Genomic DNA, 23,494 nt, shown 5'->3' with positions numbered 1-23,494 from the left:
ACCTGCTCCTTGGGCAGAAAGAAGAAAGGATCAGTCTGTGGCGAACTCGAGCTCGCCGTGCCTCTCGCTCCACTGTGACAGCTCTGTGCGGAGGAAGCATCTGAGCCTTTTTTAAAAGCCGTTTGGGGTGTTCTGCTCATCAGCCTACAAGCATTACCAGTGCATTATCACTGAGATCCCCTGTGAGTGAGTAGCCACCGCAGAAAAAGACTTAATAAGAAGATGGAGATAGCCAGGTCAGTTTCTCTTTACAGAATCCCCAGGAGTCAGAGAATGCTGATGGACTTAAAAGATTCTGGAACTCCAGAGTGGATGGAATATAAATATTTTAGGAGCATTTCCTTTTAAGTGTGATACTAGGCTAGTCTGCTGTGTATAGTTTCAGTCCAATTAAAATGATATAACGCAAATCACTCGGAGAACCGGTGAACGGTTCTTCTTTGAATAAGAATCACAGGTGTCCTCTGCTGACCTGCAGAAATGGGGCATCATTTCAGACACCTTTTGGGACTGAGATCGTGTCAGAGCAACGCACCTCGAGCCCTTGAAGGCTGACAGCTGTGTCAGTGTCGGCACTTTCTTAATTTGCCTCCTTTATTTGTTTATGTAAATAACCCTCCTTTTCTCCTGAAGAAGAATGGCAGCGGAGCAGGCTTTGAATTCTCAGTGGAATCCAAGGGTCAGGTTCTCAGATTTCAGCCTTTAACAGGATTTAAATGCAGTTACATTATATTGTACTATATGTTGTGTTCCCATGATGCCCCCAGTTTCATGTTCATTCATTCTTCGTGTTGTGCTATGTAACGTTGTCAAACTCCATTCACTGTAGAAACAACAATTATTTTATCTAAGATAATTTAGATGAAGGTCTCAGCAAGAAACCAGCTCAGTTTCATCAGAACGGGTGAACGCAAGAGGAAGCCATTTGTCCTGTCGACCTCTCCTGGTCACTCGTGCTTGTGTGATCTGAGCAACTGTTTCTCCCCGAAGGGTGTCAAGCTGCCAGCTTCATCGACATGGCTGGGAAGCCTGTTAATCATGGCTGAACGATCATGCTGATGATTCCAGTCAACATGCCTGTGCTGCCGTTACCCAGAGGATCATCTGGGGAATGCAAGGGATGCTGCTCTCGATTCAGAAAGTCCGTCAGCCTTGATTGGCAAACCCTGGCGCTGCACCGCGACCATTCGCCCACCTCTGTGTCCCTGGCCGGGGGCCGGCAGGAGCTCGGCTGTGATAGAGTGCTGTAAGGCCTCAGTGCAAGCTGACCTCCTGCCTGACCCCTCCTTGACACTTCACTTTACATCTTCGCAAGCAGACACGGCCCTTTACAAAGCACTGGTGGGCTGGGGAGAGCACAAGGCTGCTGGCCTTTATGGCTCTGGTGTCTGCTTGTGAAGGTCCAATAAAACAGGGTTACTGATGGGATAGCAGGGGCGTTGTGAAGGCAACCCTGGCCACAGAGGTCATGCCGGCCTCTCCTGCTAGTAGGTGGTTATACAGGCCTCCCTGCTGTGGAGTGGAATTACTATATATATAATGTATACATATATAGACATGTTTAATTTGTAAAAAAACATCCTAAAAGCTAAAAGCAATCTGCCATGGAGCAAGAATAGCTCTGATCTATAAATATGTTGCTTTGCAAACCTTAAAATACCAGGGCAATTTTTCATGGTGCATGATACAGCGCAGAAGGTTTATCCCTTAAAGGCTCTGAAGTACCATCGTTCACACTACGTGCTTCCGCAGCAGGGGCACAAACTTCCAGTCTCAATCTTCGAGCAGCTCCGGGCAGAATAATGTCGATTACTGTGGGATTTTTCAGTGATTCTTTGTTCTTGTATACCAGGAGGCATAAAAATGTAACAAATTTTGTTTGGGCTAAACACTCATTTATTGCATTTCTTTGAAATCAGTGTTGTCATCCAAAGCCCCACCTGCAAACTGGATCATTTCTGCTAGTTTTGCAAAACAGCACCAGCGCCCAGAATCTGGTGAAATCGTCACAAATTAACTATTTTTTTGCTATTATAATAATGTATCCTAGGCTAGATCATTAAGATTAATGCCTACTTCATTGATTTTTATATTATCATTCCCATTTGATATAATTTATATTATAATTTCCCATTTTACGTGTGATACCTAAGCCAGAAAGGCTAGAAGATGCAATCTGGCAGCTTTAAAAAAACAGATTAACTTTATGGGGGGATTTAAAACTTTGTTTTGTGTTTTCCGAGGAGCATCTGTGTAACAGCAGAACACATCTGTTAAGGCCGACATTAATTGTGAAATAAATGATTTGGAGTGGTGCTGAGGACACAGGGACGGGCTGCCAGTCCTGGGCTGGAGGGGTGGGGGTGACAGGATCAGCTTCAGGACTTCCATAAACACTAATAAAACTGAGAGGAAAGTGTGCCTGCTCTTCTCTTTGAACAACCTCTGTGATCTCTTACTGCTCTCAATTACCGTATTGTCCCTCTTTTTCTCTCTCCAGCTCAGGGTTAAACTCTTAGCAGTTCGCTTTGAAGTGATTATCCCTTTATCTCAGGCCAGACCGAGGAATTTCTGGAGGACAATAGAAAATGAAAAGGGTGGGGGGGGGCTGGGGGGGAGGGAGGCTCACAACAATTAACTAGCAGGTCGCAGCAGAGAGAAGTGTGAATGTCCGGTTTGAAAGGGCCTGTCGAGGAGAGGGAGAGACAGGGAGACGGAAGAGGAGCTGGAGGAGTCCTGGTGCTCCTCTTGTGGGGTTCGGAGAGAGGGAGAGGGGGGGGGGGGAAGGAGAGAGGAAGGGAGAGAGAGAAAGCAGTTGTCAGCAGAATCAGATGCCATGCAAGGCAGCAGGCGAAGATACAATTAAAGTGTGGAGTTAAGAAGGGCTTTGAAGTCGGACATGGTACATAACACTCTTAAAGTTAGAAAAGGCCGCCATTCATCGGCTTGTTATGGGCTGTTAAGAGGATCTAGTTAAAAGAGACAATTTGGGAAAATAAACTTTCATTTTTAACTTTCAAATAGTCACTAAATAAGTATGTAACTGGCGACAGGCAGAATACTGACATTGCTGCAACCTGTACAATTTTAATAAAGTTATGCCTGCATGGAAGATTCCAGGCACAGAAGGTTATTTATTACTTTTTTTTTGTTTTTAATCCCATTTTTCGCTTGACTTTAAAGTTTAACAATGTATCGAAACAACGTCTAATGTTCATCCTAATCCCCTTCTTGCCATGAAACCTTAAAGGCCGTGGTAATGAAGTCTCACAATGTGGCAGCCCTTTTTTCCCTGTTTTTTTTAAAGGAGGATAGTGAAAATGTAACTTAAAGGTTTTTCTTTTTAATGTTCATTAAAGTCCCAGAACGATCCTCAGATTACTCACTGGTGTTGATCTGCTTTGAATAAACACAACCCTGAGCACCAAAGACTCAAAATAATGAGACACAACTGTGGAGGGACTGTGGCCATAGGATCTGTTTTCTTCTCTAACCCAAGCAAGCCAATGCAGAGAATTTAAGGCTGAATTAAAACCAGAAAAAAAGAAAAAATTAAGAGGCTAGAACATGCTCTTGTAGAAGGAGGAGAAAGGGCATTCTGTTCCCTTCCTGCTCTGTCAGAAATGTGTTTTTGTCATGTTTTTAGGTGCGAGATGAGTGAAAAAAACACAAAAAAGCTTTTATTCTCTCTCATATATTAGCAACAGCAACAGCAGCCGGTCCTGCTGATGGACGAGTGATCCTGCTTGATCCACTCTGAGTGAACAGTTGCTGCAATCAGATCTAGGCTTTGTCCACAATCACTCAAGCTTGCTGTAAAAACCAATGAGCGGTACGCAGTCAACAACCAGTGCCTGCTTGCTAGCCAGCCTCAGCCATTCCCCTGATTGTGGCTGTTGTCTTCCATATCCTGAGAACTAGTTCATGTTTGCCTCTCTTTCCTTTTGACGGGCCAAGACTAGCTGCAGATGGAAATGAAAGTACGCTGTCACACTCCCACCCGTGTCCCACGGGGAGCCGAACGCAGCCTGAGCGCTGGGTGGGATGTTGCTCGAAGGCGCATGAAGGTGCAGCTGGGGCCCAAGCCAGGCGATCTCTTGCCAGGTGCTCTCCAGCGCGAGTCGGGGTGGGGCCCGGGTGGCTCAGCGGGTTCGAGCGCTGTGCTACCGAACCCCATGAACCCGAGACTGTCACCGTCGGGCCTTTCCCTTCCACTGGCATCGCCTGAAACCGGGGCCCGAGGAGACCTGGGGGGTGACGAGCAGAGAATCAGGACACTGGCAAGAGGCAGAGCCCGATGTGATCTTACAGAGCAGGTGCCCGTGGATTTCTATAATCAGCTGACTGAGCTCAGCAGGTGCCGAGCTGATGTGCGATGCTCTTCGGTCCTCCTGACTGGTGAAACCAGGCACACCAGTAGGGTGACTGAAGGAGACAGCAAGTTCTTTCTTTATGCTAAGAGTCGTAGGTGTCTGAAACAAACGGCCTAGTCTGAAACCAAAACTCTGGGACCCTACAAGAAACAGGCAGGGGAGAGTCAATGCAAGCCAAAGCAAGCCTCTGCTGCATCCTACTAAAAATATGAAATGCTAAAAAGAATCAAAAAAGACAATAAGGAAAACACGTATGACAGTATGTTGTCTTGCAGAACTGACAAGGTGCTTGTAAAACTGTCTGGCCTTTGACTTGGCGCGCAATTAACAGCTGCAGACCTGACAGGAAATCCATGAGAAAAGATGAGTGAGCCGAGCTGGCTGGCTGAGGGGCTCCGTGTCAGACACGAGGGCACTGCCTGCCCCTCCACCAGACAGCACGGATAGAGGAGCATACTCCTGCTCGAAAACAAACAGCCAAATTCGACAACGAAAAATAATAGGTTATTTATGCAGTGTGCATGAAAAATAAAACCACATCCTCTGAGGGATTCACTCGCCTATAAAAAGCACAACTGGCTCCAAGAGCTGATTTCCTCGTTTTGCTACTGAGCCCAGCCATGTGTTCATACTGCAGCTGCAGGTTAACATAACTGGGTAAAAGAGCAGGCCATGGACGACACGAGCTAGCAACCCTGGCCTGCTGCAGCTGAAATTAAATCACTTCATGCTTTCACTGCACATGATTAAAAAGCTCATTCAGGTAAGGCATTCAGCCTGTCTCACCTGTGGTGGAGTTAGCAGCTAATTAAATACTAAATAAGTATGTAAGTAATTGAAAGTAGTTAAAAATGAAAATTTATTTTCCCAAATTGTCTCTTTTAATAAGATCCTCTTAACGGCCCCTAACAAGCCGATGAATGGCGGACTTTTCTAACTTTAAGAGTGTTATGTACCATGTCCAACTCATCCCACCATTTCTTCAGGGAAAAAAGCCAGGTTATTGACTTCAGGATCACAGCTGGGCAGCTTTCTTTTCATGCACTCACAAGGTTTAATTAAAAGTGATGAACTAATTTGATCTTTTAATTGAGATTGTCAGACTGATGGTCAGAGGGAAAATCTGGCTGCCGCAAGAGGTGAGGGCGGTGGGTCAAATACTTTTTCTTTGCTTTGTTGAGCCCTGACAAGCCAAAGTTTTTAAAGAAATGAACAACAAGTCTGGATGTGTAATTGTTTGCAATTTTTTGGTTTGTGGAGGGGAAAGAAAGGGCCTCTGACAGCATGAACATCGTTGATCATTCATGGCCAGTTTTGCTCTAATCACGTATTGTGTTGCAAAAACGAATTCCTTGCTAATTCATGACCAAAGTGGGACACGTTTAAAATAACTCCAGTGGACCAACTCCACCGTTAAGGCATTTAGATTCTTCAGAGCTATGTATTACAAAATATACTTTTAAGCTTTTTCTGCATGTTTGAGGCAGGTTGGCCAGATTAGTCCCAGCTGTGCTGTTTTAGTTTAGGTCTACGTGCATGACTATGTGTATGATCGGATTGCTTATTGTAAATGCCCACTGAAATAATCAATCAGACTCTTTCCTCCACACAGAGCTCCAGCGCGTTCCCCCTTGTGGCTCTGTCGGTGTGCTGCAGAGCCCTGCAGAGCCCTGCTGCCCACAGATCAACCCATCCAGCCCAGGGTGCAGCAGCCTCTGATGGGGGTTGGGGGCACCTGGCTAAGCCCTGCTGGGGTACCCTCGACTTGCCATACACCAGTGACCCCGCTGACGCTGGTGCAGCTTTTGGGGTGCTGTAGTGGCGAGCACAGCAGGTTAAATGCGGCAATTTGCAAACTGGGAGAGTCATAATAGAAAAAATAATAACTGGCCATTCAAAATACGAAAGTGAAGGACATTAAATACAGAAGTTGGATCAGAGAACAGGAGCATTTAACACAGCATGCTTAGACACTTCCTCCCAGCTTCTAGCCTTTCCTAATTAAAGTTAAATTAACCCTTTTCTCCTTTTGTTTGTAATTTGTTAATCTATTTTTAGAAAATAAAACATTCCTCTTAAAAACATAGATAAATTCCCAATGAACAACACTGCTTTTCATCCAGCTATATTACGGATTGTGAAATATTCAAGGGCTGTGTGTGCAGGCACCATTTCACAGACGGTATGGGCTTCTCTTGTTTTTATGAAATTTTAAAAAGACTGGCAAAAATGTGTTTTGATCTGTCCCTGTTTTCGACCACCACTACACACCCATCTCTGCTGTAAACCACCCTTAACAAGAGCCTGGCCAAATCCAAAATGTTTTCAATACACACAAAAGATCATCTCTCCTTTTCCCGCTCACAGTCATTCGTCCTATTTCAAAATGACCCTCAAAATGACAGAACAACTTTCTTTCTAATAAGAAAAATAACCTCCCCTTTGCATTCCAATATTTCCTCAAGTGTTTTTTTCCTCCATTTCTGTTTTGCTCATTTATGACTTTGTGAGTGTCACAAACATTTTATCCCTCAGATTTCCCTGAGACAGTCCAGCTCCGCATATCTCTACAGCACATCTCTGGTCCCCTCTTGGCAAAAGGTCATTCTGGAGAGCGACTGTCATCCCCTCTGTTATCTCACATTCTCATCCAGCTGTTTCAACAACCTCGCAGCCTCCTTTCGCCTCTCAGAACTACAGAAGGTGTTATCAGGCGACAGCCCGCAGAGCCGCCGAGCATCTCCAACACTCGCTGGTCCTGACACCTTGAGATGAAGCAAACTGGGCAGGGGTCCGCACTCCCAGTGCCAAAATAACTGAAGCTCTTTCACGTAACATGATCTCATGCCTCTACTCTCTTGTGTAACCAAGGCAGATTTTGTTGGGGTTTTTTTTTACCGAAAAAATACCCATCCCAACATTTCAATATTTACATGCTAAAAGCTAACAGCCTCTATGAACAAACTTTTTTGAAAGACACATAGTATGTTTATCAAAATCATTAGGCGACAAGCGCAGAGACCCCGTATCTGCGAACTGCGGATCTTGCCGGGTCTGGCTGCAGTACCGGGACACGAAGAACCGGAGCGCCGACAAAACACAGAAACGGTCAGTTCGGGCACCCTGGTGCGCTTGGAGTGAATTACAACGCATAAGAACAACAGAAGCAAATAAAGAAGCAGCTGTCAGCATCCCTGGCCGTGAGAGGAGAAGGCTGCTGACGTCTCTGGGGTTTTGTCCTGTGCTCTGCTCCCCGAGTGGGTGGTGTCCCGGCTGACCATCAGACAGCTGGGTCACACCCCCGTTCACCACCGGACCCAGCGTCCGAGAGGGGCGGCGCACCCTGGATCAAAGGGCCTGGCGGTGACCCCTGCCTGCCTGCCTGCTTGTATCCAGCAGGGAGGTGCCAGGCGGGGTGCAGGAGCAGGCTGGGAAGGCAGTGCCCGTGCAGGCAGGCTGCAGTGAGGAACCAGCTTTGAGACGTACAGTAAACACATGAAATAAATCCAATCGGCGCTTCCAGAGAGAGGCAAGGCCCCATGCTTGTGTCCCTTAAAGCTCAGATCAAAGAAGCCTTGACTCTGAATTCCTTAAGCATTATAATGCGTCTCAAATGTCTTTATCTGGTGGAAATACACACTTTAAGTCTCCGGTTGTCTATGTATTGGGGAATACCGCAGCTGCTTGTGCACAGACGCATGTGTGTTTACGTCTTTTCCCTTGTCTTTCAGTGTTCCTGGATGCGAGAGGCAGTGGGGGAGGGGGCTGTGTGTGAACTGTGCCTTTTGTGCTAAATCTTTCCAGAGCAGGATACTATTGTTTTGAAGATTTCTTTCATCTTGCAAACATGCTAAGATATGCAGTGCTCCCCCGCCCCTCCCCCTAAATGTGGGTCCTTGGCTTCAAAAATGCTCTACAGTGCATTATTTCCCAAACCTTCAGCCCACAGGACTTTCTGCAGTCTATCCCCAGCTTGTGAATTAAGATTTGCTTGTATCTGACTAAACAGTTCTTAATAGGTGATCAACCTAGGATACTGTATCACACACTCCCACAGTGAAACTGAGAACTAACGCTTAGAGTATTATCTTTACTGATCTAAATCAGGACGAGACTGTTTTTTTGTCCATTGATTCTTGATGCATCTTTTAAACTTCAGTCACAGTTAAAATTCCTTATTATTCATAATTAAGTTATGAAGTCAGATGGGCACACTATTCAGTGAGATTCCTACAGCCAACATGGTTATCGAGAGGAGGAAATGTCTCTCCCTCAAGGTCAGTATCCAAAATTGTCAGAGCTGTCAAAAAAGTGTAAGTAGTTAGCATCCTCTCTCTCCTACCATTCCAGAAGCACAGAAATGGATTTTTGAAGGAATTCTGCAGAAGAGTCCTGTGCTAATCTAAAAATAAAAAACGGCAAAATTAGAAACCACATAGAAGAATACAGCACTGCATATTAAAATTATGCTCATCTTTCCTTCAGCTTTTTTTCTTAAAAGACCTTCTGACCCTTACAGTAGATCTAGAGCCTTTTAGGCACAAGGCAAATTTCTCCAAAGGAACATCTATCCAGTTTAGTGACAGGCTATAGTTTAATCCAATTGCTGTTAATACTTTATAATTTATGGAAAGTGCCTCAAGGGTGCTCTGTATGGAAAGGCACTAACTATATAAGAATAAAACTGACAGATTGAAATGTAAAAGATTCTTGTGAGCTAGTCTTAAACTATATAACTAGAACACTAAAAACGAATTTATGAAAACATAAAAAAGGGTGTGAGCATAGCAAAATTACTTCCTAAAGGTTTCAAGATTTAAAAATAAAATATACAAACTTATGAAAGCAACTGCACACCGATTTCCCTGTTGGCACATAAACTGTACCTTAGGACTAACAAAGGCCTTGGGTTTACTTCAAAACAACATGCAGGTTTTAATTAAATTCGAGAGTCCGTTGTTGGGGAAAGGATTTGTTTCTCATGAATGAAGAGGTGGTTGGATGGCTTTTGCAAAGAAAAAAACATCAAACTCAAACCTGGAACCATAAAATGTGGGGCTCTCAGACTTCAGAGTGAGCTTCTTATGGCCCCACAGGTGTTTGTTTTAAAATGGAAATGAGGTGATCAGTTAAAAGCGATTAGCCCTGATCCCCACATGAAAGGAGAGGAAGGACAGAGGCTGATTTCCCCCTGTGACCTCTTAACAGCTCACAGTTTCATTCCTTGCAAACTATGATTTATGGACTTAGCTGCTTAGTGATCTCTGAATTAAGCTAACAGTTTTTCGTAAAACACCTGTTGTGCATTACTGCATTACCTTTAAGAAACAAAAAACAAATCTACCAGAAAGCCACATTCCCAAAGTCATACCTGTGTTTATAACAGCCCTACAGCTTGCTGAAACCCGAAGGCTGAAAAAATGATTTCCAATTGAATGTTTTTTTTTTAATGTCTAATTACAGATAGCTCATCTTAAAGGAAAGGCATCATTAAATACAATTATCTTTAATTTAAAGAGCTGCAAAAACAAGTATACTTACTTAAATCTACTTTAGCTCATTAATGAACCTTTTGAAAAGCAGGGCCTAAATCGCATGTGTTGCCACCACAAATCTTCAAAAATAAAGATTTCTACAATTTTTTCGAATACTTCCCCCTACTGTCTTTTAAAAAACATGGTTCATAAGTGGCTGTTCAGTCTCATCCTTGCAGCAACTTCTCTAAAAAAACATTGCTTTTTGCAGACACGCAGATGACAAACAAATTCATTTAATGCTAGATTAAAAAAATAAAAGGGCCCATTACTGGATGGACACTTCAAATATCACTGAAAAATTACAGGCAAAGACATCACATAAAACATGTGTAATTGCTCCTGCTAAGCCGTCGCCTCAGAAATAGAATCTCACTTCTATCCCCTTGCAGCCCGAAGAGCAGATAATATGTTTACAGTCAAGTTATGATACCATATTTAAGTTCGCCCTTTCATTTTTAAATTCGCTGCTGAACGCCTTTTAATTTGCAGCACTTGATAGGAATAAAAAAAAATTACATGATAAACTAAAAAAAAAAAAAAAAAAAGCCCTCCATTCAATGGCGACTTCCTGTTTAGTCCCCACTGTAATGTGCGGGGGGGGGTGCTTTCTCAGGGCCCGTTCTCCAGACTGCTCTGAACGGCCCTGAACGTCCAGCCGGTAACTGGGTGGCCCTCATGGCCAAGGGAGCAGAGTGGCTCTGAAGGGGATGAGGGGTGAGAAGCGATGAGCCCTGTGGTTCCTGGATCGGCGGGAGTCTGCAGCGGTCCTCCAGCCACGGGGGGCCCCTGCTGCGGACACTGTGAGGAGGACAACGGCAGGACACCAGCACGCAGGTGTGTAGCTTACGGCTGGCTCTCCCTCTCTGTTCGGAGAGCTGAAGCTTTGTCCTCACAGCAATTAAAGAACGGACAATTCCAAAATCGGGGGTTATGAAAAGGAACGAAATAAGTGGCAAATTCAAAATAAAAACATGAACACAAATCTCTGAATGCTTCTCACACATGAACATCTGCCTGGTCTGTACCAGCTGCTGCTCTTGGACTCTGAATCCAAGAGATATCAGAAGGGACTGATCTCAAGCTGCTCAGCTGGATTAACCTGGACGCTCTTGCTGTGCATTAAGGCCAGCCTTGCTTAAAGCGCAGGCATCTCTGACAGGGCTATTGTAAGGAGAAAGTTAAACATACAACAGTATGTGCACTGAAACAGACATGAAATATGGGCTAAGCCACAATGCAGGTATGCCTCCCCGGCATGCATGCAATACCTTCACACAGACAACAGGAGCAACGGTTTCTGCAAAGCCTGTGCTTAATGCTTCAGAGGGGAGATAAAAGGGGTGTCATGGGATGGTATAGAAAAATGTCAGCTCAAATTCAAAACAAAGTCTCCCCAGAGACCAGAATCTTGTCCCTAAAGCCTCCTTGCTTTCTTCTCCCTGACTACCCAGCCAGGAATCAGTTAAAGTGTCTCTCCAGAGAGGCCTGCCTTGCCTTGACCCAAAGAGAAGCCCGCGCCACTCCAGAAGAGAGGAAAATTACCCCTCTTAACCTCGCCGTGCTCAGCTGGCAAAACACATTTATTAGGAGAACCTCTCGTTCTGTATTTCGTACCTAGCTCTTAAAAATCAGCATAATGGGAAAGAAAAAAAGCGAAGCTATTTATTTTTCTGGCGCAAAGTGCATCCTCAAACCCACCCATCTCTCACATCCCGCCCCACTGCTGCACCAGTCCTCGCAGCAGCAAGGCTGGGGCTCCACAGATGAGACGTACAGTTGTATATGACCATGCTCTGCTGACAAAATAATACAGGCATGCAGCACAAAAAAACATTTTAATAAAAGTGGGATATGGTTAGGTCATATAAAAATAATAAAATACAATCAATACAAAAACCTTCATTTTTTTGTTAAAAAAAAGTTAATACCTGTTACAAAACAAATTAAATACTTGCGTGATGTATAATGCAAAATTCAATTTGACCACAATGAAAAAAGAATATTAAATGAGATTAGAAAAATAAATAATGAAACACAAAGTTAAACAAAAACAACGCCACTGTGATGTGTGCAGATCTCCTTATTGAAAGACACTCTAAGGGGACAGCGGAAACAGTCACAGTTCTCACATCTGCAGGTGATCTCTGCATCTCCGGACTGAACAGGACCAGGTGTGGACGAGGACGAGGGGGCTGTCCGAGTGCAGCAGTTACCTACGAGGAAGCACAGAATAAGGGCGCTATCACCTGGGAGTGAACAAAACAGCTGGGAGACAAACTACTACAGTGTCATCTGGGGACATGATATACTGTATCTTTCCAGTCAAAGACTGGATAAACAGAATCACACACATGTAGGAATCCATAAAACAACACGTTGCTTGTTCTTGAAGTCTGGAGTACAGCACCAAGCCCAGCCAAATGTACTTTTGAACCAAAAGCCCAAGGTGGTATAATGTGGGGTTGTGTCTATCAACACAGTGCAGTCAAGCTAATTATCTGTGATTCACCAGGCTGTGAAGTGTGATTCAGGGGTGATTTGCTGTTTGCAGTGCTAATGGCTCAGGAGTTCCACCACTGTGGTTCACTGAGCTCAAAGGCTCCACAGTTCAGATCCTGACCAGAACCAGGGCACAATGGCAGTCATTCCCAGACGGCTGCCTTTTTTTTCCTAAACCCACCTCCACCCCCCCCCCCCCAACTTTGAAGGACTTCTTTTTTTTTCTTCTTTCTTTTTTTCTCACTCTTTCTCTTTTTTCTTTTTTATCAGACAAAAAAATTCTTACATTCCCAAAGAATAATTAAAACACAATGAGAAAAAAAAAGTTTAATTCAAAAACTTCCTGATATTCTTAACGTCCAGTGCCATTCAAGTATGTCTCTAACGGGCCCCAAACCTTCCTATACTCATTACATTTCCCCTGTAAATTATATGAAATCTCTTCAAATTTAACTTGTGATTAGCCTCTTTAATCCATTCTCTGTACGACGGTCCTGTACTGTCCACCCATTTTCGCAATATTATTTTTTTTAGCAATAATACAGTCAAGAAAGTATTTTTATATTGAATTTCTGCTTTAATCTTTGATAAATCACCCAGGATACATGTAATGGGAGTAAGTGGAATTGAGATAGTTAGGTGCCTGAGAGCTTTCCTCACTGTGGAGGTCCAGAATGACTGTATGTGCTGACAATACCGTAATAAGTGCAATAATGACCCTTTATGTGTGTTACATTTTGAACACATGCCTGTTTTATGCCACTTAATCTTTTTCAATTTTTCTGGGGTATGATAAAGTCTATTTAAAATGTTGTACTGAAGCAGTTTGTTATGTAAAGCTCTAAATGGATAACTAACATTACGCCACACAGTGTCCAAGTCCGTCCTCTGACCCTACACAGAGATCAGCTGTCCACTGAGATGCACAACTATCAAAAGACTTGTCTGACCTTGTATTGATAAGGTTGTAAAACGTCCGAGCCTTCACTTGTATGTTAGTCTGCAATAGTTTATTGCTATAATTACCCAGTTGATGATTTAGTTCTCTTAAAGGAAAGGTTTTAGACAGCAAACTTAATTTACAAAATTAGATTTAATTTTAAAAGTTTGATGAGATAATTCAGAAAAAGACAACAATTTGTTATCTCTAATCATAAAACCATACTCCATCTGATCCATACTGGCCAATTAATTGGTCTCGACAGTATAGTTAGCCAGACAGATGTTTTGAAGTTCCCCTTCCTCTCCGTTGCTCAGTGTTTCCACTGCAGTTCAAGTAGGGAATTATTGGAATCACTGAGACGCTTCCCTTTCAACACAACAAATAAATAAAAACCTAAAACTATCTGAAGGATTAATTAAATCCAATTAGAAACAGGGTACGTGGATGTTCGTTTTATCATGAGAGTGAATGAGATAAAAAAAAAACCATTACACACCTGTTAGACCTTCAGTCATGTATTAATAATCAGCGTCCAGTGCTTTTGGGACATCATCATCTCACAAACATCAGAGGTTTGGGCTGCAGGTGATTAATGACCTGTGTTACTGACACTCTGCTGGACTGTGAGATCGCCTCTCTAACATAAAGCAGGGTGCATACACAGGCATCAATAATATGTAACTAACTTACTAACCAAGACAGCCATGTGTAGTTTACATATACCCTATTCGTATTTTGTTTTTCACTTGATAAAATAATGGCAAATTTGCATGTTCCAATCTGTGTATATTACATAGGCATACACACACACATACAGCTGGGCTGGAATGGACTTATGCCCTGTATCTGAAACAAGACTAACTTTGAATTGCAATGCTTATTATTATTTATTAACCTGCACCTCTTACCGAAAGAGTTTAAAATTTTTGGATCACTCACTTCATCCTAGTGAGAGACAGGTTACATGTTCTTTATTTATGAAAATAAAATCCCTGCTGAATGCAGGACTTCCATCGTGGCTTTTGTCAAGGCTCTTACTTAACCAGCGCATTTCTACTGTGCATTTATGCTTTGCTGCAGAGAAGGTGAAGCTCTTTAAGGAGGTGAGAAACTGCATCAAGGGACCCGACACCTGATCCAGGAGAGACAACTTCCACCTGCTTCCTGAAGGAAATCAGGAAATCGGTTTCAACAACTGAGCAGGGCTGCTTGTCCACGCTCCCACACTCCTTTAAATCCTTCACAATTACTCCATTTTATTAATAGTGATAAGCAAGTGTCCATCATTGTAACCTGGTTTGGCAAACAGCACTGAAATCCCAGAACAAATGGGTAGATGATGGAGCAGGGGTCAGGACTCACAAATCAGGACTCAAGACTCCTGAGAGGGTCCTGGGTTCAAATCCAGGTAGGAACCCCACTGCGGTACCCTTGAGCCAGGTACTATACTCAGATTCATCCTAGGAGCCAGAATTAGTTTGCAAAAACAAATCTGCCGTGGTTAAGTAATGTGTATCTGTGACGGAAATGTACGTTGTTTGCGATAAACACATCTGTCAAACATATTACTAATAATTCTCGCAGGCAGCACCTCGTAGCGCCTCATCCTTAACGGAACAGAGCTGTCTTGAGTTATTACTGTTTTATGACAACACTACTAGTGTAGACAGTCAGCGTCCTCACAAGATACTGACAGTTTTAACAGGGAACTTTAAACTGCAACACACCTTTACACACTTCACAACTGCATCACACTTCTGTTCAACCTGTGCTTTTGGCTACCATCCCCTCCAAATTCATACCGTCATTTTACCCAAAAAATCTATAATTGGTGAAAAGCTCCTCGAGAAGGGCTCAGCATACTAGCAGGCGACAGGGGATCAGTGAGCTTTCCTGAAGAAAGCTGAGCTGCTGGGAGAGATGATGAATCCCAGGACAGCACAGTGACACCTGCAGGCCGGGCAGGGCCAGGCAGTCCAGGACTAAGTGAAGAGCCGTTCGTTTCCCCAGGAGGGAGCTCTTCCTGTGTCTTCATGAAGACTAACCATCCCCTGATCTACCACAGGTGCTGCTAACCGCCCGGCAGACCCGTTCATTAGGATCCCCTGTCCTTGTCTCCTCGGTACACCTCACAGGCTCTGGCAGCACTGGGTGGAACAGCAGCCGTTCGTGCGCCGAGAGAGGAGGAGAGGACAGAGCCAGTCTGCAGGTAAACCAACAGTCACCTCCTGCTGCGGCAGGCGTCCAGGTCCTCCTGAAGGACAACGGCGCGCTTCTGGAGGAAGTTCACCTGAAACGAGAGACAACGGAAGTTCCTCAGACCAGCTGCAAAAGCCGAGGTGGACCCAGGGCCGTTCTGAAAGTTAGTGGCTGCAGGGCAACGGGCTCCACTATATCAGCGAGCACAATACCCTAGTCCAGAGCATTTTCCCTACACCGGGATGTTCAGTTTTCCCAGTGCTGCTCTACCTCTGCAAGTTGCGAATGCAGAAGTTTTCAGTGCTGTTCCATGGCAATAGGCCCTATTTTGAAAACAGCAGTACTCCAGCAGGCCCTCATCAATGAATAGCAGATGAAAATGTTGTCAAACGTAAATGCAAATGTTTTTGCCCGTTTTTTTGGCAAAAAGACTGCCTTCTTCCATTTCTATATTTTTCCCAGACAGGAAAGAAAACCATGAATTTTGTTTGCAACTCGATAAGAATGCGCAGCCTGATTTGTTGAGCTCTGTTTCTGAAGCATCGGGGTGAAAAAGCATTTTTATTGTTGTTTTTTTTTTGTGTCTTCTTCAAGACAAAAAACACTTCTTTGTTTTACTCATACTGCCTTTGCCCAGGTGATAGAAAACATCCTGTTTTTAGGTGTGTACTAATTTCACGTAGTTTCTATAATGAGAAACAAAAAGAAAAATATTGGCTGAAGACAGTGATCAAATTGTTTAATTAGCTCAAACTCAAACTAGACAAATTGACAAAGAAGACTTGAGAGGACCTTATTCAAATATTTAAACACAACCTAACAGATATCTTCAGAATCAACACTGAAACATTTACTTGTGGAAAACGTTCCTGGAAAGTACAAAACTATTACAGACCCTTCTTTACACAAAACATTGTGGGGGTCTGGTACAAGCTACCCAGCCATGTTGTTGAGGTCAATACCCTGGTTTCTTTCAGGAAAAGGCTGGGATCAGTAAGTTACTAAAAACCACATGAGCCAAAGAGGCCAAATGTGTCCTTCTCCATTGTTACGTTTTCATATTTTTTCGAGCAGATGAGGCCTTTATTGCCACAACGCATAATTTGCACTTATTATTGCAAATTTGAACACAAAGCTGTGGTTATCAAATGCAAAGAATTTGGACAGGGCTATTTAAAGACTTGCCTTTGTTCAGCAGGCTCTTGACTGCTGCAGTACAAAACATCTATTGTTCGCTTTAAAATATTTAACACAAATTCTCAACCACAGCTGCATGTACAACAAGGACTGCTGTAACTAATAACTAATTTTATTGAATCCTTGAAGCCCATATTAATGTGGTTCCACTGTATAATTGTCTATAAACTGATCAAATGGTTCAGACACTTCAAAGCACAACAGTTAAATCACATCCACGTCCTTTAAAGCGAACTACCACTGCTTGCTTCTGACATTGGCTTCAAACAGACAAAACGGACCCAATCAGACCAAAACCCTTGGTGAAACATTAGCATATCTTATTCAAGACATTTTTTCTTTAATTTAAGAGGAACTAGATTTTCATGTTTGGTGCAGCAGAAGGCATACTGGTTAAGCCACATCAAATAAGAGAAAACACAGGGATATCTACAAGTTCCCAGGAGGCTTTTGAGCACATTGGCTCTGAGTGCAATAACATCTCTTGTGCTGGTGTTGTAATTTCTCTGTGCAAGTATGTCAAACACTCATCTCCCCCTTTGTAATGCCTTCTAATTGCAGCAACACTCCTTCACTTTGAGAAACTGGCTTGGTTTCGATTCTAGTAGCCCAGGCAAGTCCTTACACATCATGCGCAGGCACTATTAGGAAACAGATCTGAAATACTTCAGGACAGGAAAACGACTTTTCAACATTCCTAAACGAAATAATAAGACTTGTATGTCTGCTGTAGGAATTGTGAGTCGTTGCCTTCGATTGGCTCTAATTAGGTTGTCTCGGCGAGAATCTACATGAAACCTTTGAAAGCGCTCCATAAACACACAGGTGTGGATTCTTCAGTAAAAATGTTAGGTTGAGAAAATGCTTCTTGTACCGCAATATTTTCATCGATGTCTGGAATGGCTTTAAGCTGGCTCCATGCCACTTGCCCGAGATGGCGAAAAGAGAAGAAAAGAAACACAGCGTTTCGGCTGTGGAGCCTTCTTCGGGTGTGACACTCGAGCCCACGCCCGAAACGTTGTTTTTCTTTTCTTCTCTGTTCAGCAGGGAATAAACCTTTACTTGTTCCTCTGCAGCCTGCGCAGGCTGACGCAGCTCCCTGCTTGAACTACTTGCCTGAGATTTTAAGGAGGCGATGGTGTCCTCCAGCTCCTGCCTTAGAGCCGCGGGCATCAGTCCCTTGATCTTCATCTCGCACTCCTGCCGGACACGGGTGACCTGAAAAGGGAGCACCGAAGTCCTGTCACATACTGCACGCTCTCTTCCACCAATACGAGTACAGTGGGTCTTGTTTTCTAGATTCTCTACAAATATTCCGCACCCACCCTACAGAAGCACCACCTTTCTTGCTGGCGCAGAGCATCCTTTCTAGTATGGTGCTGCTGTCTTAGCGCAACCAGATTTTGTGTCCAGTATTGTGCTACACAGATGCTCTAATTTCAATAAGGTTTCAAATGCAGGTAACACTGTGGGCATGCCATACCTCCCAGCCCTTGGGTATTTTATCTTATTATATAAAGGTATTTATTCACTTTGCTAATTCACTTTATCCAAATTGAAGGTTGAGGGGAGGAGGGCAAAACTGTTCCATAATGAATCAACCCTTTCAATCATGTGGTCATCATATATGTAGCAGCCCTATTATAAACGTGCTTCTGTTATAATGAAATGGAGGTAAATGAAAGCACTCTGTGTAAAGGAGATTAAAGAGCACTGAACTGTGTGCCTGGGTTTCCTTAGGCTTTCTGTCGTTAACTGTATGGCTGAAACTGCACTGACTGTTCCACCTCACTAGGCTGTGAGCAGACCTGCTGTAATAAGATTCACCACGAAGGCTGTGAGCAGGTGTTGTGTAACAGTGAAAACTGACCACTTGATTGGCGGATTGACGGACTGAGCTACTCCAGCAGCTCTTTACCAACGACCGATCCCCCGCATGCTGTTCGTGATGTATCTCCAGCCTTAAGCCTCAGCTTTGGAAGGCCTGGAGAAGGAGAGGAACAGGAGCCAAATGCATAAGTGCATATAGGCTCATAGTGCACAGCCCCTCAAACCCAAGGAGCTCACAGCCCACTCACCGGTCCTGACAGTGTCCACTACCCACTAGTGCACAGCCCACTCGCTGGCCCTGACGGTACCCGTACCCACTAGTGCACAGCCCACTCGCTGGCCCTGACGGTACCCGTACCCACTAGTGCACAGCCCACTCGCTGGCCCTGATGGTACCTGTACCCACTAGTGCACAGCCCACTCGCTGGCCCTGACGGTACCCGTACCCACCAGTGCACAGCCCACTCGCTGGCCCTGACGGTACCTGTACCCACTAGTGCACAGCCCACTCGCTGGCCCTGACGGTACCTGTACCCACTAGTGCACAGCCCACTCGCTGGCCCTGACGGTACCCGAACCCACTAGTGCACAGCCCAATCGCTGGCCCTGACGGTACCTGTACCCACTAGTGCACAGCCCAATCGCTGGCCCTGACGGTACCCGAACCCACTAGTGCACAGCCCACTCGCTGGCCCTGACGGTACCTGTACGCACTAGTGCACAGCCCACTCGCTGGCCCTGACGGTACCCGAACCCACTAGTGCACAGCCCAATCGCTGGCCCTGACGGTACCTGTACCCACTAGTGCACAGCCCAATCGCTGGCCCTGACGGTACCCGAACCCACTAGTGCACAGCCCACTCGCTGGCCCTGACGGTACCTGTACCCACTAGTGCACAGCCCACTCGCTGACCCTAAAGGTACCTGTACCCAGTGTTAGGCAGCAGACAGTGGCACGGCACTCTTTACCTGGGTCCCAAGCACTGCGACAAGTTTAATATTGAGGCCATGAAGATTCTGATAATAAAGATAAGCATTTAAAAGCAAGGGATTCGCCTGCAACTTCTTCTTAAGAGAAAAACAGAAATCTTTCTCTTTAGAGAAAAAGAGAGCGAAAGAAAAAGAAATGATGATTGCTTTTCCTAAAATAATTTTCCTGTTGTGGATTTAACTGACTGTTCTGGCTTTCGGTAATTAATCTTTCTGGGCACAATGAAAGGATTGGGAAGCACTTCAAAGGGGAGAGTGTGAATTATCTGAAGACAGAGCTCAGTTTGTGTCCAAGTGCAGTGCGCAGCAGATTGGGGCTTCTGCCAGTTTGGCAATTTTACATTCGTCACAAGTGTTAGGCCAATAAGGCATCCGAAAAAATTATTCGGTTTCCTTTCTGTAGAAAGCACATCACAAAAAGAGAAAATATTTTTGTCTATTTAATTCCAAAGGTCGGTACTCCAGGTTCAGTTTTAGATTTGTCTTCACTCACTTACAGTACAAGCACAGGTCTGTGAGCATTAACAGCAAAAACTTTTGAAAGGGGAAGACGGGCATGTTCAGGAACAGCTACAGGTGCTACAAACAGCACACAGCTTTTTGTCAGAGAAAAATAATTACTAATAGACTGTTTTACCATGGTAAAAGCAGAGAGAAGTGTGGCAAAGCACTATAAAATCATGAAAGAGTACAGAGAGCTGCGTTAAAGCCTGACACAAATTATGAGACACCACAGCATACAAAGAAAGATGCATGTTGTCAGTGTGATAAAGGCAGGGAAATAGCTAACAGATATACCCTGGTGAACTTGCATTAAAGAAACACACAAAGACCATAAGCCTTCAACAAATTCCATGGGCACGCAGCTTACAGTACACAACCACAGCACAGACAGCTCTACAAAACTACAAAACAGCACCTCCAGATCTTTCCTATAAATCAGTAGAAAACGTGCTCAGCAGCTGCATTAGTAACACTGGCATGTCAGAGACACAACACTTCTACACCACCATTGCAAGAGACTTGGTAGTTGGTACTTGGTAGACTTTTTATTTAGCAGGGGGCTCCTAAAAAGAATTTAAAAAAAGCTTCACCACGACGGAATCATTATTCAGAACCTATTTTCTGAGCCCCTGTGCTGAAGCCCTGATTCAGCAGGGTTGCCGAGGAGCGTATGTCGTGCTGCCTGTGGGAGAAAGCTGGGCCCCCACCTCACCGGCGATGCCAACCTGCCGCGGATCCCAATGTCCTCAAAGAAAGGCGTGTTGGAGGAAAGACAGCGGCTGTACAGGATTCCCCCACGCGGAATCGCGAAGCAGGGAACGACTGGAGCTCAATAAGCAAAATGAATAACTACTACCCTAAGGTGTCCACATATTACCTGCTGAAATTAGCTATGAGATAAAACAACTGTGAGCCAGACACTCTGTTACACATTCCATGTACCTGCTTAAAGTTGTACATTTAGCTGTAAAGAGTACAAACCTCACTTTACCCTAGAGCAGGATGGTTTCACATTTGATCTAACATTTAAAAAAAACTGAAAAAGCCCCCCCAGCAACGGATTCCTATTTTAATGACAAAGCAGATCTATTCTGCACATTAAAAAAAAAGAAACAAGGAAAATATTGGTAATGAACAGCACCTGAAGCAGCTGGAAAGGCTAGATGAACAGACAGACAAATGCAAGAGGGACAGAGCTCTTTTCACAGCTCTGGAGCTACAGGTTTCACACTTCTTAAATAAGACGATGCTTCATACTGTTTGTTTAATGTTTCAAAGACCACTGCTTTTTAATATGCAAACTGAAAGGCCCAGAGACCGTGCAGGATCCCATAACAGATGTCATGTTTACTCCAACAAAATCTCTGTAATTGCGAGCTGTGTGCGGGCTCACGTCTGTCCTTACTCATTCCGCCAGAGTGAGGTGATGAAAGCACTTTGTCACATCGCACTGCAGCTCTGTCACCGCTGGCACCTACCCTACTGTCTGCCATACAGCAGGAATTTACTTTCGAAAAATACTGATTTCATTGTCTTGTCCATTAACACATTTTTCAGAACTTCATTGAACGAACAAAATAATTTTAGAATTCACTCTGGGGTGAAACAAAAGATTGCATTTTGGTTAAATCATTGGTAGCCCTCAGCATCCACAGTGCTTTAAAAATCTATACATTTAAATACTGGAATGTCCCTTCAATATGTCCCAGCTCTAAATCAAACAAGTAATATTCTATATTACTATATATTTGTATTATATATAATACAAACAATTAGCATAACTGCTTAAATAAGAAAAAAAAACTTCCAACTAGACTTTGACAAGTTATTTTTCCAGATAGCTCTCCTTCCTCTCTCTATATGTATACTTTAGATACATAATTTATGTTAAGAAGAAAAACCGATTGTGTAAAGCAAGATTTCAATTTAAAATAAATGTGCCAAGTCTGGGACTTGTTCACTCAGTGCTGAAATAAATAAATGATATTCAGTTCTCTAAGTGATGTGTTCAATGCTAACAAACTGGCTCTGAGCCATTCTGAGGATACTGAAACAGCACCAGATCTAGACAGGTTTATTGTTCTCTGATGGACAGGTGATCAAAAAGAAAAGATCTCTTAAATGCATCTATTTATTAAGAGATGATACCATCATCTCTAACTTACAAGCTTTAAAAGAAAGCTTTTCATCTCTCTGATTTTCCTGTGTTTTTGTTCCATATACCAGGGGCTCAGAAAGGCACATTGTTGGTTTTTATTCTTAAAATGACAACATGTCATCTATATATAGCCTTTAAATTGTACTCAGATTTAACTTTTCCTTGCGTTGGTTGTCACAAGCTGATGTTTTTGACAGCTGCCAGCAGAAAGAGACGAGCGCTCAAGGTTCTGAAGTTTCAAATTAAGTTTGTCACATCGTCAGCCGCCTGATGTTGGCTAATAAAGGGAGCCGGGATTGCGAGAGCTACTGAAACGAGAAAGTGACAAAGGCCTGTCAGATCCATCTCGGCGAACATCAGAACCCCTGCACCTCTCTCAAAGTCTACATCTCCACATCTCAAGACGTGCGCGGCGCATTCTGGGAGGACCGTTTCAAATTCCTAAGCGATATGCATTGAAACAAATATCACAATAATAAAAAAAAACTTTTACGGGACAGTTCTCTCTTTTGCTATTAATCTTAAAAGCATTAAACATGAGTCACTGTTAAGCACAACAAGAGAAGTATCGTGAACTTTTCAGCTGTGTCTGAAGAGGACTCTTCTGAGATTCAAAAGCACCTGAGGACCTGCTGTGAATGAGAACAGAAGATGTGTGCTCTTTTCTCCCTCCTTCTTCAGAGCCAGAGCTGCTTTGCATTCTTGTAACAAAATCCTTTCTGCTTTATCAGGGTTGATATTCCTGCCATTTGTGAAGAAAAAAGTAACGGAATCTGTCCGGATCCCGGGCATCGATCGAGACCAGGGGAGGCGACGCTCAACATACTTCCTCACTTCCACGGGGTCTTGGCTACAAGGCGTGGCCACGATCCTGCAAGCTGGCGTTCCCAAGGGCAAGGGATCTTGGAAATCCCCGGATGGCCAGCGCGGATTCCACAAGGCCTTGCGACTCTCGGCAAGGGGACGATTGAGGGGACGCAGACCAGTGCTCGTACTCATTCTCATTAGGGCTGTTTTCTTTCTTTTTGCCTTTATCTGCTGTCATAAGACCATTACTAGAACATACAGCGTGTACAGTTATAAATGAGAGGAGGCACTTTGGCCCAGCTAGCTCGTTTGTCCTATACAGTGACAGGCTGCCTCCTACTCTGTACCAAGCAGTTCCTCCCAGGGTTTTCTATAAATGGCATCGTCATCATCATCATCATCATCATCATCATCATTACTCTTCCTTGATTAGCATTTTCAAGGTCATTTGCTTTCA

The 23,494-nt window shown here is 43.9% G+C and overlaps 2 protein-coding genes across 2 annotated transcripts in view; both read right to left on the bottom strand.

Annotated features, from left to right (window-relative positions):
- Positions 1-15,571, bottom strand: part of axin2 (axin 2 (conductin, axil)) — a 40,900-nt gene extending 25,329 nt beyond the window's left edge. Inside the window, exons 1-2 of the mRNA XM_069194638.1 lie at positions 15,481-15,571; positions 12,040-12,123 (exon numbers count right to left, since the gene is read on the bottom strand). The gene's annotated coding sequence lies outside the window, so the exon portion shown is untranslated. The remainder of the gene's footprint in view (positions 1-12,039; positions 12,124-15,480) is intronic.
- Positions 15,572-15,573: 2 nt separating this feature from the next.
- cep112 (centrosomal protein 112) overlaps positions 15,574-23,494 on the bottom strand; it is a 144,387-nt gene continuing 136,466 nt past the window's right edge. The window contains exons 25-26 of the mRNA XM_015356208.2: positions 17,865-17,966; positions 15,574-15,642 (exon numbers count right to left, since the gene is read on the bottom strand). Of these exons, the coding sequence (XP_015211694.2) occupies positions 15,574-15,642; positions 17,865-17,966 (171 nt within the window). The remainder of the gene's footprint in view (positions 15,643-17,864; positions 17,967-23,494) is intronic.

Source organism: Lepisosteus oculatus, chromosome 9 (genome assembly GCF_040954835.1).
Source record: "Lepisosteus oculatus isolate fLepOcu1 chromosome 9, fLepOcu1.hap2, whole genome shotgun sequence".
Lineage (NCBI taxonomy): Eukaryota > Metazoa > Chordata > Actinopteri > Semionotiformes > Lepisosteidae > Lepisosteus > Lepisosteus oculatus.
Note: the sequence above shows the minus strand (reverse complement) of the source record. Positions and strands in the feature narration are given on the sequence as shown.